General features: G+C 46.1%; 1 protein-coding gene across 1 annotated transcript in view; it reads left to right on the top strand.

Moving 5' to 3' along the window:
* Positions 1-799: 799 nt before the first annotated feature.
* Positions 800-16,019, top strand: part of LOC148816695 (ubiquitin-associated and SH3 domain-containing protein B-like) — a 38,985-nt gene continuing 23,765 nt past the window's right edge. The window contains exon 1 of the mRNA XM_088939712.1: positions 800-1,363. Within this exon, the coding sequence (XP_088795838.1) occupies positions 1,236-1,363 (128 nt within the window). The 5' untranslated portion in view covers positions 800-1,235. The remainder of the gene's footprint in view (positions 1,364-16,019) is intronic.

The raw sequence follows: 16,019 nt of genomic DNA, 5'->3' as shown, positions 1-16,019 counted from the left end.
TGAATTGGCTTCATTACTCTGCTCTCCTCCCCACTGATAGCTGGTGTGTGGGGAGCGTTCTGGCGCACTATGGCTGCCGTCGCATCATCCAGGTGGGGCTGCACACTGGTGGTGGTGGAGGGGATCCCCATTACCTGTAAAGCGCTTTGAGTGGAGTGTCCAGAAAAGCGCTATATAAGTGTAAGCAATTATTATAAGATGCAGCTGGTTACTAATGGTTCTGAAAGATTTAGATTTTTTACCTGCTTTTTGAAGTGTTTTAGCTTGAGCACTGACTGCTCTGAAAGGTTGTGAAACCATTTGCTGGGCTGTATGACACAAGCTGGAGGGTCCTGAGATGGGAGATGGAAATTGTAATTCTGTGTGACCAGAGTACAATGACGTCACAGAGGGGCCGTCATGCTAATACTGGACCAGCTGGTCACATGACTAGGTCACATGACTACAGTCCAAGAGCAGCTGGAACAAGGTGGCATTGATAATTCTGAATTTGGGACTTAGAATGGCCTTAGAACCTCCTGATATACTTTCTACTTTTATTCATACAGTTAGAAAGAAGCTGTCCACTAGAATTAGAATAAAAACAAGCCTAAGGACACTTAAATGCAGTCCTTCAGACTGTCAGACCCGGACATAGTCCTATTTACGAATGTAATCACTTCAATAATCCCCGATATCGCCATATACTGACTTAAGTAACAGGCATGCTACCGTAACACGTCGCCGTCGCTCCACTACTGATGTCGTGGCATATCGATACTGGCGTATGAAGGTGTGCAGGCAGCTGTGTCTTTAAGACGGGGGAGGGCCTCCAGCACGGCAACAAGGACAGGCCGAGCCGTTCCGTCACGATCCATTCATAAATTAGTCATTGCAGGAGGAAGTGCAGTCACAAGGGATTATTAATTTCGAGACCTGTATGTGTGGAAATGTTTGGCACTCGGCTCGGAGGAGATCCTGGCTGTGAAAACTCTTCCGATTCGCCCAATTAGCGCATCTGAGAGAGAGAGACGAGCAGGAGCCGACTGCCTGCCCCTCTCCAATCATGATTTGGTGCGCTGTGCTCCAGGAAGCGTAGCTCTAGCTGTGTGTTAACATAGGAAACTGAAGCTGCACTTTTTTTGAGTGCGATCGCACTGTACTTGCAAAATCCTCTCCAGCTTCCTCCTATGTCTCTGTTGCTCTGTGGCTCTGGCTGGGAGGTAGCTGAAGTACAATTAATGGAACCCTGAACTATGGCAGCGAAAGAGGATCTCTACACCAAAATCGTCCCGCGGAGGCACCGCCAGAACCGTCCGGGAACAGTGAAGCATGGGTCCAATCTAGACGTGCTCCTGTCCATGGGCTTTCCCAAAACCAGGGCGTGAGTAGTCTTCTGGCATCCCATTGTCTGTTGTTGTGGTCGGTGTTCAAGCGCTGGCGGCAGCCCTGCGCTGTTGCAGTGCGGTGCTGCTTAAGCCGCTGAACGGCCCCGTTATGCTTTCCAAACTGCTCGGGCTCGGCCGGTCTGGTTCTGCTTTACTGGTATTCGGTAAGGGGAGGCCTCATGGTAAAAGACGCACTACTATCTGTGTATTGTCAGTACTTGCAAAATAATAAAAAGAAGAACGATGAAGAAATTGGCACCGGAATTGATCCATTCGGGGGTCTGTTCTGCGTTTCCAAGAGGGTGCCATTCTGTCTCGGTTTGGTGCAGTGCGAGTCTCGGTGCAGAACGCGCACAGGGGACTGAGGGCTGGAAGAGCCGCGCCGCTGCGTCAGTGGTCCCCGTGCAGGGTCAGAGCCGCGCTGCCCGGTGCCAACGTCTCCCCCCGTGACAGCATTCCCCAGGCGGCCGGCGGTCTCTCGGGCAACTCGCTGGGCAGCCGGCGGCTTTGGCGTACCTAAGGTCACTGTCCAGCGGCAGCGTACTGGTCGGGTCACCAGTCTCTCGGCTGACCTCTGACGCCATCTCAGCTTTGACCCACACGCGCTGGCACCTGCGCACGGGCGCTGCTTGACAAGAGGGATGTCTACCGCGCCGGCTACCGACAGCTTGCTCGTCAGATTCTTCCATTCACAAAACGCCACCTTTCCGTTTTTTGCAGCTGCATTGGGTATATGTTGACTTATTCATGAACGCCTATGTAGCTGTTCTGGCCTTTCTGTTGTGCAAGTAGTTTACAGTCATATAGGCTGGATGCTGGACTTGTCCCAGTAACAACAAAGCTATTTTCTGGCAAAGGCTACTGAATTAGTCGTGCAGCTCCACAAAATGTCGCGTAACGTCTTGAAACTGGATTGTAACGACAGTTGGCTTTAATGTCTATAAACGATCGTGCCTGTTGAATGGATTTTGTTGTTTAGTATTTAAAGTAAGTTATTTCTAAAAATCTTTTTGTATTCCTGTACGGTTCGTGTAAAATATCTCCATCCAAGCAAGCGGATGCGTCCGTAATTCATTAACTAATTGGGGTGTTTATGAAGGCTGTTACGGAAGAATAACGCGCGTTAACTTTTGGCTCCTCATCTTTGTTTGTAAGATTGTGGCAGCAGGTTCTGATTACTGTGGCTCTGAAGTGGATTGGCCAGGGCCCACGAGTTGTTTTGACATTGCTGCTGCTGTGAAAGCAGAGCTCTCCCCGCTCTTTAATGTCGCACAGGGACATGAACGTGTGAGAACGGTGTCATTCTGCGCGCCTCCTTCCGAACGGCGCTGCGCCGCGAGTACGGGGCGTGGTGTGCCTCGGGCTGCCGCAGGCGCGGTCATGAGCCGGCAGTGCGCTGCCCGGTCCAGGCCAGGCCGCTTGTTCTGCAATTTCATGTTTTTCGTTTAGTGGGATATCAAAACACTACAACTATAAAACACTCTGTATCCGTGCACATATTTTGGTGTGGGGGGGGGGAGATTTGCTTGGAGGTAGTATTAGGTCGATCTCCCACATTCACGAAGTGTTTTAAGCTGGTTGTTAATAGGTAGAAACATAGTAACAGTGTCAGCACTTCTGTCCCCTATGGACACCAGCGGTGATCCAGGTTACAGCAGCAGTTACATATGGCTCTTTCAAATCTGTACATGAAGCGGGATTATCATTTTCGATCACTTGATTGCAGTATCACTTTCAGTCGGATTGTCAGTTTTTACAATGTGGGCCGTCGAGCATGTTCCGGACCCCCACAACCCTTCATGTAAAGAGGGGCCTCTTATGCCTCTGGCTTCGCTGAGGCGAGTGGGACAGCAGCCCTGGTGTGTCCAGCCTGTTTCTTTGTGCAGGACAGCCTTGCACTGACGCACTGTACATGTTGGGCTGCTCCAAGTTTGAGAAGCAAGGAAGGACCTGCTGTATAGCATGACGTCCAACCCTTTAAACGATAAGAAACTGTCCTAAAAAAGCACAACAAAGGCGATTTTTGTATTACCTAAACAGGCTCTGGTATGAGACTGAGAGTAACGAGCAGAGCTCAGTACTGTGGCCATCCCAGCCTTCTAAACGTGAGACCTGTGCAGTGGGTCAGCAATCATGCAGGACAGCAGCCTACATTTCAGTATTGATCTATCGGGTCTCACTCCATCCCAGAAATGAATCAAAGACAGTCAGGACACAGCTGTGTAATTGTATACAGTACAACCTACAGAATCACTTCATATTAATATGGGTTTAACGCCACCTCAGAAATAAAGAGGGCCAGCAAGTGAGCACAAATCTGCTTCTGGATAGCACAAAAAATATTCTGCGTTATCAATGCAACTTTACTGTATATATTACTATTTGCGAATGCGCTGTATAATTTTTGTATAAACCGTATATTTTTGTGAGAAAAAAGTGTGAGTAAAAACTCCAACGTTGAGGCTTATTATCATATATTGTTACAGATTTCACACTGCCCTGCTCTGGAGCCAGTCCTGTTACCTTTCATGGAGATCTGCTCGTTTCTCTGAAACGCTGCGTAATTTTTTAAAATACGACTATTTTAAAATATTTTGAGTTTCTTTCCAACTAGCAATCGTACACCAGGCACATGAACATGCGGTTGGAAGGAAACATTTCTGGTTTTCAAAATATTGCTTGTTATAGTTTCTGATCGTTAATCACTGAAATATTAATCAGCGGAATATTTGAATCATTTTTTTTAATTAGACCGAAAATCTAGTAGCTTGGAGAAGTTATCGTTTGCCTTATTAATAGGCTATCCGAAACAAAAATCGCTACGTTGTTAATTTTGTGACCTTTGAATGTGGTGACTAACTGTTTAGGTGTCTAGATGGTTATCATCTTGGAGGGGTGAGCTCTCCGGCTGCAGATCTCGGCGGGTGTGTGGGTGTAGGTCGTGGCTCTGCCTTCACACACGCTGTCCAGCCAGCGGCTCAAGACTCACTAGGACTGCCCTGCCCCACTGAAAACATTATTAAACCAAAATCCATTACTACAGAGGCACCATTCATTGTCGACCCATTGCAGCAACAATCATGAGAACTCTTTTACCACTCAAACACACACGCACACAATACGCCCGTTCAAAAGTAGCTAAATGTAGCCCAACCAAAGCAAAAAGTACCTTACAGTTTTACGCTTATCATCTGCTTTATTAATAGGCCATCTAAAACAAAACACAGTCTATTAATGCAGAGGACTCTTGACAGCTAGTATAGTCCACAGTGTCTGTTCTAGCAGTAGTCAAGAAAGGGTTGATACAATTAATTGTAATTAGCAACACTTCACTCCGTTGGGTTCCTGAACAAGGCCCTTAACCCCAACTGCTCCAGGGGCGCCGTACAATGGCAGACCCTGCGCTCTGACCCCAGGCTCTCTCCCTATCTGTCTGTCTCAGGGAGAGCAAGCTGGGGTATGCGAAAAGATCATTCCTAATGCAAGAAATTGTAAAGGGTTAATAAAGTGATGTTATTATTATTATTCATACTGGTGACATCCACAAGCAGCCCTTTCAGACATTTGAGTTTATTCGGATACTGTGAGTCTTGTTACCTCAGATTGCGTGTCGTTCATATTAGAGCTTTACAAAATCACAGGTACTACACGTACAGTATTGCTATGTATGTGCTATGTATACATACGGTTCAACGCAGGAAAATCAGGTATGATGACATGAACACCAGTTTGCCGCCCAGGTCCGATTCAACCGTTGACAAATATGGTCATTTTGAAAGCAATAAATCCATACAAAACCTCATTATAATGAATATCTTATCTTTAAACGATGGGGTGTCTGTGTATGAAGAGCAGGAAAATCAGGTATGATGACATGAACACCAGTTTGCCGCCCAGGTCCGATTCACCTATCAGCCGGGACGGAAGTTGAGTCTCGTTCGACCGTTGACAGGCGCGACGCCATTTCCCGTCCCCGGCCCGTTTGAAAACGCGAGCGCTCTTTCATAGTTCGCATCTACGAGCTCTGTGGACACGTAGGAAAGTGTGCTTGTTGGCTGCTCGTTCTTGTAACCTTCCTTTTCACAGGTTCACACTTCACGGGCCAGTCATTTCCTGGAGATGATGAGTAAATAAGCCCGTGTGTCGTGAGACAGAAGCGCAGCCGCGTCTTCATCACCTGAGCAGCGGTCCAGCTTTTCATTTATATTGGCAAGGTGCCGAATCTTTGGCAGTTCAAAAGCTCTGAAAACCTTTCCCATTTTCTTCACAATACATTATTTGTGCTTATTCCAATTATTAATATTGCGTTAGTCTCACCTGATACTGTCCATTACCCGGTTCCTGGTGTTTTTCGCTCCAACGTCGGAACTGACGTCATCGTCAGTGGTGGCGTTCGATCCTCATGCGCTGTAGTCTGGAGCTGTGCGGTTTATAATAATAATAATAAAAATAATAATAATAATAATAATAGGGTATCTTTTCTTGTCCCACCCGGGACAGAAGTTCAGACACGTTTGGCCTTTGACAGGTGCATCAAAGGTGAGTATCTTTTTAGCAAAGCAGCTCCTTTACACCCCTTGTTTAACATTCCTCTTAGCACTCCCCAATGTCTATCCAATGACCGCTATTTTTCGAGTAGGTAGCTGTATTAGCATGTGTAGGTTGCAGAGGAACAGGTAAAGGTTTATTCCTTGTGAAAGGAAAAGGAACACTACGTTGTGTCCGTTTTCTTTACCTTTCAGCATGGAATAAACCTGTTCCTTCGCAGATTTTTCGTTTCACTGCAAAATCTTGAAAACCGATCAGATTCACAACAAAATATTTTCATATCGCAACAAAAGTATAATCCATTTCGCTTTTTGTAATTGGACTGTAGGTGGGATATTTTGTACTGTGTTTGCAAACATGTTTGGTTCCCTGACTGGCAATTGTATTAATCTATCTGTGCTCATTTGGAACGGTGCTGCGAAGAGCTTTGGTCTAAGGAGAAAAATACTGCACACAGAGGATTGTTCATTTATGACCCGGTCATTTATGCAGCTCAAGTGTTTTTATCAAGCTCATGCTTAATTCATGAATTGTTGCAGTGCTGAATTAATGGTTATATAATTCAGAGGTTCATGTTCATAATGAAAGTAGAACCAAGTATTTTGTGTCTGAAAACTGGTGAGATGGCTTGAATTCATTGATTTTTTTTAAAGGAAAAAAAGGTTAAAAAAATGGTACACACCCATTTTATCTGTTTAAAAAATACAGTTTAGCAGGTGTTCATTGCATTTAAGCCGACTGGAGTGCCTGTGTCAGCTCTGCAGGATGAGTCCTCCTCTCACACTCATGTCCCGCCTCTGCACTGAGCACGTTGCGTGTGATGAGATTCATGGTTACCGATGACTGAGACCCCCGTGTCTCAGTGCTGTGCTTCAGTCCTCACATCGATCCTGTTAGCGCACTGGAAACAGTGATGCAAAATGATGGCCAAAGTCATCATTCATGTGTATGAGATCAGGCTGCGGTCAGTCAGGTCGTAGGTTTCCTTGTGAAATCTTGAAAACGGGGCAGAACCCTTTGCCGTAGTACTGTTACCTTGTGCCCAAAATGGCGGAGAAGATATCAGCTTCTCACTCGTACTTAGTCCACTCTCCATTCTCTGTCGTTCGGTCAGAGCCCACCTCTCCCCCCTAGAGAGAATACCCTCAGCCTTTAATGAAAAAGCCACAGGCATTGCTCATCATTACGCCTGTGACTGCCTGTCCGTAACAAAGCAGGCTATAAATACACAGCCTGCTCCCTCACACAAGGCCTGGCCTACTAAAGTGCTTGGCCAGCGTGAAGGAACAGTGTCCTGATTTTCCGAAAGCTTTATGAATCATTTATAAGTGTGTCTCTCCAGACTCGGGGTGGCGCAGCTTTGAAATACATACCGTACATGCTGTAGCATGGAATTGAGGCTCAGTAAAATGCTGCTGTGAGCGCGCACGGATGAAACATCACATCTTTGTCCTTTACAGAACCCCACAGATACTGTAGCACAACAGACAGAGGACAGTTGAGCTGTAACCCAAGGAAAAATCAACATTTTTACTTCATTAAAGTCTGAAGCTTTATGTTGCTGAATTTTTATGATTAGAATCTTATTTTCTGTATATAAAATGCGCACTGGCAGGTAGACTTGTGTCTCAGTTCTTAAGATACAAATCTTTCTACTTGTTTCTCTTTGCCAACAGGATGAGACTCAAGTGCCCTCTCTGGATTTTGTTGTTTCCTGACATTAGCGTGTCCTGTTGTGTGTGCTCATAATTAATTATTAATTTTTTGTTACTGTTGCTGCTATCTGTTCTTGGATTAATGACCACGCCAGCTGATTGCGGGGTATAAAATTGCAACCTGAAAGGAAATCAATAACGCAAAGGTCATTCAGATGATGGAAAATCATTAAGCAATATTTCTTGATGTTATAACCTGTGTTGTGGATGTGAAACTCCAGAAGTGCAGGAAGAAAGTGTTCACTGATGTTCACTCACGCGCTTCTTCTCCGGAAGCCGCAGGGGTTGGATTGCTACTTAATTATTTTCCATTAACCTTTTAAACAGGAGGAAAGAGGGCCTCCAACTGTGAGCTGAATGATCTGCTAAAGGTCCTGTGCTTCTCAAATCAAATCAAAGTTTATTTATCAAATGCACAACAATACAGCATGCAGCAGTAGTTGCTGGCAATGGAATGTCTTTTTCTGCGAGCTTCACAAAAAACACAAAATTCACAAAAACACAAAAATCACAAAATTGAGGTTACATTTTTTGAAATTGAATAAAACTCAGTATGAGTAGAGCTGTTATGTGTCCATGGTGTATGCAATATATCCAAGTAGTGCAGTTATGCTGAAGACAGTGAAAACTGTGTGTCCATGTAGCCATTACAGGTGATTTGCTAAAGGAGCTGCAGGTTGGCTATTTAGCAGTCTTATTGCCTGGAGGTACAAGCTGTTCCGTAGTCTGTTGGACTTGGACCGAATGCTTTGGTACCGTTTACCGGACGGTAGGAGGGAAAACAGTTTGTGACTGGGATGACTGGGGTCCTTGAGAATGGACCTGGCCTTCTTCAGACTAGCTGAGTAGATCTCCTGGATGCTTGGTAGCTCTCAGCCAGTAATGAGCTGTGCTGACTTCACCAACCTTGCAGTACTTTGCGATCCCGGGCGGAGCAGTTCCCATAACAGGCAGTGATGCAACCAGTCAGGATGCTCTCAATAGTGCACCTGTAGAAGTTGGCCTGGATATGTGACGGCATGCCGAACTTCTTTAGCCTGCGTAAAAAGAGCAGGGGCTGCCGTGCTGTCTTGACCACAATGTTGGTGTGGTGGGTCTGTTTGTTGAATAGAGGTTCCTGTGTCCCTGGTATGTTGTTACTGCTCTCCCTGCTGGTTCAGGATCATGATTCTAGTCCTGGATCTGGGGGTCCTACCCAGTTGCTCCTGTGTAACGAGGTCGTCTCGTACTGGACTGCAGCTTCTAAGGGAAAACCCAGACCTCTGTTGTGAAATGGCCTTGAATCTGATGTGCAATGCCCCGAGATCGGAAGTGTGGACTTTGCCCACAGCATATCAGACTCAGAAAGCCCCAAAACTATCTGTATTAAAAATTGAGTTAAAAGGCACTTCACTGTAAGGTACTCTGAGCTTTACACCTAAATTAGAAACTACACAAGCTAGGGGGAAATTAATATGAGATCATTATGGCTCTATTTATCCTGCAGTGTGCAAGCTCTGGACTACAGTCTCTAAAGGCTTTAAAGCTCGGGCCATGAGTGTGTGTCTGACCTTGTTTAGCTTTGCCCGCCTGTAGCACAGCAGAGCTGGGCAGGAGCCTGTTACCACACGCTGAGGTTCAGACCTTTGCTGTCACAATGCTTGATCTGGTGATAACAGACACTTCTTCCTGAGTGCCCTTCTGCACAGCCAGTGCCTGCGTTTCAGTCTGCGCTTGGTTCAGTGGAAAGACTTGTACACAGATCAGAGCGTGCTGGCCTATGACACAGAGCCCCGTCACTGACAGTCGGGAGGTTCAGTGTTTCCAGTCGCACCCTGGCTGCTGCTCTCCAGCCCCAGTGGGAGATTCAGAATTTTTCAGTCACTTTTCCATTAAAAAAAAAGCTCTGGTGGGGTTTTCTGCTTGTTTTTGGTTGTGTTTGGTGTCTCGCCAGTGGAACATTTGAATCCAGCTCTCACTTACTCATTTGTATTTTGCCATTTAAACAGTGTAAGTGCCTGGGCTTCTCTTCAATGGAAAAAAAAAGAGCATTTTAAAAAACTCACAAATGGCCTTTTTAGTTTGCCTGTCTGCAACAGTCTCACATTTCTAGGTAAAGTAGTACCCTGCCTGTTTGATGGAGGACTGTATTAATACAAACAGGTGCTAGCACAGTGATATCATTGCAACCTGTCAGAAGCATGGCGTCCTGTCTCCCATGTGGCCACATGAATTTTGCTGGCGCTGCACTCTTGAGCACAGCCTTTGCCTGTATCAGAACGGACACCTTTTTCTCCTTATCAAACAAAATCCCGTTCATGTGACTTTCATCAGGCATGTTAACATTGCTTTCCTTTGAATATGCCTCACCTTTGCTAGTATGTTCTATGTCCATTTTTGAAAGGCACAATAATGTTTGTATATATTTGTATATTTCGTGGTCATTAAAGACACATAAAGTGCTTCTCCCAATTTCACTGCAAGGCTGTTATTTCCTGGAACTGTTTAGTGTGGATTAATGTGTAGACATTGGCAAGAGCTCAGTAGCTGCAATAAGGAACATGAGTATCTTTGTGTTAAGAATTCACTTTTACCTAATTCAAGGCTCCCTTTGTGCTGAGTGATCGTTTCTCAATGACGTGAGATTGTCGGGTCAGAAGTTTAGATTCAGAGGATACTAATCTTTGACAAGGAGTCGGTGCTCATGTGGAACAGACTGCCCAGCCATGTGGTTGAAGCGCGCAGCCCGGGATCCTTCAGGACGTGGCAGTGGGATGACCTACTGCTACACATGGACAAGAGAGGCTTGGCAAAGTCCTGCTGTCTTTCTGACATCCCAGTTACAGGAGCCCGGCTGGCAGAGCTCGAGCAGTGATGAGTCAGGAGCCCTGAGGAAGAGGAGGGAGCCAGCAGTGCTCTGTGCCGCCTTTGTGCGTTTGGACAGTCTGTGTTTTCAGCTGTGCATGAGTAATCGCTGATCATGCTCTCTGGACAGAGCAAGGGCTGTCAGTTCAAAACCCCCCTTCACGCACACTTGTCCAGCACACGCTGCAGTCATGTCTGGTATGAAAAGCCACACAGTTAGTCTTGTTTGGGTTGTCGGCAGCACTGGGCACGGCTGCCGGCTTCACGCGGCGACTGGAAACGCGATCCGACCGCGAGGGGCCACAGCAGGCTCTCTGTGCGGTGAAATGGGAGTGGAGGGCACGCGGGCCCCTCCAACACTTTCATGGCAGCTCTGGCAGAGCCGCGGTAATCCCTGCGGGCCAGGCGGGCAGGGGTAGCGTGTTGCTTCGTGTCGGGAGCAGCCCCGAGCTGCAGGGGAGGGCTGAGCAGGTTGATATCTTATTTCTATCTGAAGAAAGGAGTGTGGCGGAGTGGTGTGTGTATGGACATGAAGCTGCAGTGTTATTACAGGCTGGTTTCTACTGACGCAGTTTCTTCTGCATAGCTGTCTGTGGCCACTGGTTGAGTTAGCGTGGAAGTGTAAATGTGAGAGTAATGGCACGTCCTGTTGTTTAAGGTCTCTCACTGGCCAGTCCAAGGCAAATGGCCACCAAGTTGGATGAATCGCAACGAGTTAGGTTGGCTATGGTTTAACTGCCAGAGTTGGATACCAGCTGGGTTGCTTTCCCAAACCAGCTTCAGTCCTTTAGCTGGAACTTCAACTCACAGGCACTCCCTTGTTTTCATGGCATTGGCACTTGGACTTCGTCTTAGCTGTGATTGTAGGTCATTTGCTGTCGACTGGTTGCATTTATATAATGTAATATATAATGCTAGGTTTGTCCTGGTCTGACCGGCAGCTTTTCTTACAAGCTCTGTATTTGTTACTGACCATCAAGTGAAGTCTGTGTCCGGGTATCATCTGAAAAGCGCTGCGTTCCTCTCATCTAGTCATCTGTGTGCCCTGAATAGAATGGCGGTGCCAAAACTTTCAGCTGTGTGTTTTATTTTTTATTTATTTGCTTCTTTTTTTTTTCCTGCTGCCAGCAGGGATTTCAGATCTGATTACTTGCACATGGATTAAGAAATGTTTCTGTCCGCAGAAGGGCTGTGGACTGAGTGAGGGCTTTGTTTCCCATCTCGGGGAAGTGCCTCCTACTGCTTCACTGATCTGTGAGAAAGGCAAGCCTTAGATTGTGCACATCGCCTGGATTGATCTCCAGTCTCCAGTTTGAACGGGGGGTTAGTGGGAAGGGGTGGGGAGGTTAAAAGTGAGTTCTGCATCTTGAGCCGAGATTGAGGTCTGGGACTAAACCCCCTTCTCTCCTCACATTATGCACTTTCAAAACCTTACTGAGCAGGCCCCTGCGAGCAGCCAGGGAAAAGAAGGTTGCTTCATGTAGGCTCAGTCCTCCAGGGCTTTAGGACTGGAAACAACTTGTACTGATTAAACAGCTGGCTGTTTCTAAACAACCTCTACTGCAGGACCAGAATAGCATGATGCTGTGAGTGGTGAGCTGATTTATTTATCTGGGATCACAGCATATTGAAACACTATGACCACCCAGGAAATCAAGCAGGAATGTGTGCCCTCTAGAATCCTGGTTGTTGTCAAATCATTCACCTAGCTTTTTTTGTGAAGATGTCCTCTCTCACTGACATTACTGCCATTGCCATCACTGCTGACCATAACTCGCTGGTCACCAACAGTACCCCACTGCGTTCTCATCACAGGCACCAAGCAGGCTTACAGTATGTGGGAAGCACAGGTCCGCCGGCTGGATTTCTCTGTTATGTCTACCACATAATATGTTCTGTGACGTGTTGGGGGAAGGCAGGATAAGGCATGATGTCATCCTGGACAAATGCACAGTGGACAAGAGAGGAAGAGAGAGAATTGAGCTTTGTTTGAGTCTCTTCCTTTCTCTCTGGTTTCACAAACAAACGCCTACGTACTCCATCGCAGTCAGAGAGCATGCAGGGCAGAAGGCACAGCTCTTACTGCGCTAGGCTGAAGCTCCACAAGGTATTTTAGTGATGAGGAAGCAGGCCTGGGTTTCGATTGCAGAAAACAACTGCGCCTGTAGCTCCAGCTTGGTTATTATGGACTGATTGAAATGAGCTGCTTATTTTCATGTAAGCAAATTTATATAATATACCACCAGGAATGAACAAACAGCCACTGTAAAAATATCCCCAGGTCAAAGCAGAATAAACATAATATAAGAAAGGTTACAGAAGACAGGAGACCATTCAGCACATCCACAGTAGCTTCTTTGTTTTTTGTTTTCAGTAGGACCTCATCCATCCATTTCTTGATAGTAGTCAAGGTTTAACAACATGCCTGAGCAGCTTGTTCCAGACTTCTACAACCTGTTGCGTAAAAACCGTAAAGGACAGGAAATCATGGAATGCATTTGGGAATGTACAGAGAGACGTGGTGAACAATGAGAGAGTGAAGACCCGTGGCAAAATAATGCAGTATTGCAGTATTAATAATGCAGTATTGTAGTATTAATAATGCAGTATTGGTCTAAATACTGCAAAACCTGGGGAAGACTGTGAAAGGACCCCAGAAAGTTCACTGTGGCAATCATGGCTGAGAACGTATTCAGCCTGTATTGACTTTATTCTTCCAGTGAACAGCCCAGCAACCCCGGAGTTGCAGATGGTAAGGCCTGCACAAGTGAAGAAAGAGTGGTAGACCGAGCCTCGCTCCTGGGGTATCAACAGACTTGTTTCCGTCAGCAGTTTTCAGAACAAAAATATTGAACCACAGCCTTTTTGAACTTCCTGTCCTTGTCGTGTGCAATTTAGAAATTCTTCTACTGTTACCTTGGAAACTGCATAATACTAATAAATTCACACATGATGTAGTCTGTATGGCGAAAATGGCTTTACCTCTTTTTCGGAACTTGTCCAGCATAAATGCCAAATAAGAGCTAAAGCCCTCCTGCCTTCCTGCTGTGCCACTGAATAAAGCTTTGACAGTTTAAATTGACTCGTATCTGTGAAGTGTGAAAGAGAGAGCATGGGGCTACAAGGAGAAAGGCGAGGACCGGCCTGGAGAGGGTGGTCACCAGGGCTGATCAGACTCCAGCTCTTTTCACACCACACCATCAAGATTAGTTTCTGTTAATTTGAGCAAAGGAGAATGAACCACTGCCTGCTCATCATTAGTCCAGGAACCTAATATGTTTTAATTTTAAGGATAAAACCTTTGCTTACCTGATGTTAAAGAGAAAAACACTAGGTCAAATTGATCTTATCTGAAGTGTGTAGCCAGGGGTTGGTGTTGACAGTGATGTGCCCAAGGTGAGAATGGTGAGGCTGCAGCTTGAAATTAGACAGCTAGACTTGGGTCTCCCTGTCAACCCTGTGCTCACTGGAAGAACTTGTACTGCACCTCACGTGGTCTGCAGGACTTCAGGGAAAGGGGTTCAGAAACAGGACCTGAAGAAATCTGTTGAAAACAAGTAGTCATCACTACATGTCACGTGTCACTCACTACCAAGTTTCAGAAACAAGAATTACAGGAAGCTAATAATCCACTGATAAAGGACTTGCAATGACAAAAAGGCTCTGCACGTGGAGGCACATTACAAATAAAGTAACACTAAAATAAACCAGAAGAATCAGTCCTGTTCACCCAGACAGGGGCAGATCTCCAAAGTTATAGGAGACGTTTCAACTGGTTTCAGTTTGTTCCATTTGTAAAAGTGACTGGGTGTTAGAGATCGCTTCAAGTAATAATCGAAGATGTTTCCATGACTTTAACCTGCTCGTTTCTTTGCTCTGACCCCTCGTTGGTCTTTTGTTGGTGTGAATCTGAAGATTTGGAATTTTTCTTTACTCCTACAGGATTATTTCCTTAGTTGCGCTGCAGATAACGATGTAACACAAGGTCATAACAAGCGTGATGTGAATGAGTCAGCTTTCCGAGGTTATACGAGACGTAATGGGCAGCTAGAGAACAGGTATGGCTTCACCTGAGATATGAACAGGGTCAGCACGCTCGGCCGTGTGGGTGCTCTCGAAGAGGAAGTAGTCTGCACAAAGCATTCCTCCAGAATGCTGGAATAGTGGGTTCAGAGATTTAAAAATGCAGAAAAAAAAACATTATGTGGGACTGAACTGAACCTGAGGAAGTTGAAAACAAACGTTTCCACATCTGTCTTCTGGCTGGCGAGTCTTGTCCAGGCTCCAGTGTGGCTGCGTGAGCCAGCTGGGCTCTTCACAGCTGCGGACCTGCTCGGGCTGGGGCGTGCGGAGAGAGCTCTCCCTCCCTCGCACACGCACAGTGGTACGCACGCGCTGTGTGAGCCGTGCGCTCAGGGCTGTCCGCCGAGAGGAAGCTGCCTGTGGCAGGAAGTGGCTGCTGACCTTTAGACTGCGCTGGGTTTGGATGCTGCGCAGATGAGAAAGGCAAGAGGGCCCCCATATGTGCAGCACAGAGGAGCGCAAGCGTGGGGGAGGGCGAAGAGGCACAGTCTCTCCAGCCCCGCAGGCTCTGCAGAGAACATGTGCAGACCCTTCGCCTGCACACTGCACAAACATGGCCTGAATCAAGCAGCTAGGGATTCAGTGAGCAACAAAGATGAAGGAATGTTTTATGACAGAAAAACAGATGTGACTAATGGAAGTTTCAGAAGTCGCCTACATATATATATATAAACACACGCATGCATATGTGTGTGTTTCTAGATTTCTGTGTCAGAGGCTCACATAGCCTGGCCAGACTTCCTCCTTTATTCCCTTGCCTGCTCAGAGAGGGGATCCGAGTTCTCCTGCTTGGTCTGCATGTGGAGACCCAGATTCTCGCCCACTCATCTTTACAACAAACACAGCCCCTGCTGAGACCCCTCTTGGGTCACAGTAACCAGCATTTTCCACTAGAAGATAAGCGAGCTGATGTTCTTGAAGTTTTCATTTCCGGTTTTGAAAGGAAATCAGGCTTTACATTTTTTCTAGTTGTTGTCTAAGCACTGTAAACTGTTGGTTTTGATATTTTCCACATCTGCTTCTTAGTGCCCTGTGTAAGCCACTGTGACAGCCCGGTTCTGTGTTCTATATAACTACAGCTCACTTGTCACCTCTCTCCTGCCTGGGGACATACTGGTGTGAGGCTGCCTAGTTTGTCTGGTTGATCCAAAGGTTTTCTAACTATCCTGGCTTGTATTATACCTTGAACATATGTTTCAGTTAATCATTTTAACGCAACAGGCATGACAGGGCACTGTGGGTTAGTATTTTTCTTATCAGTTTTTTATTTTATTCAGAGTCAAACATCTCATCATTATTCCCCTTTCTCTGTTTCTTTGCTGGGTTTATTTTAAGATTAGTGGTTGCTATGGTCTATAAGCATTTGCTGTTGAAAGGTATAGTGGAGAGCTGGTCAGAATCACGACTGTCAACAGAAAACGACTAAAACAGACTTCACCGCAGAGAGCAGCTGAATAAGACA

This window comes from Atractosteus spatula, chromosome 22 (assembly GCF_055471065.1).
Source record: "Atractosteus spatula isolate fAtrSpa1 chromosome 22, fAtrSpa1.hap1, whole genome shotgun sequence".
In the NCBI taxonomy this organism is placed as follows: domain Eukaryota; kingdom Metazoa; phylum Chordata; class Actinopteri; order Semionotiformes; family Lepisosteidae; genus Atractosteus; species Atractosteus spatula.
The sequence above is the reverse complement of the archived record's forward strand: the minus strand, read 5'-3'. Positions and strand labels throughout refer to the sequence as shown.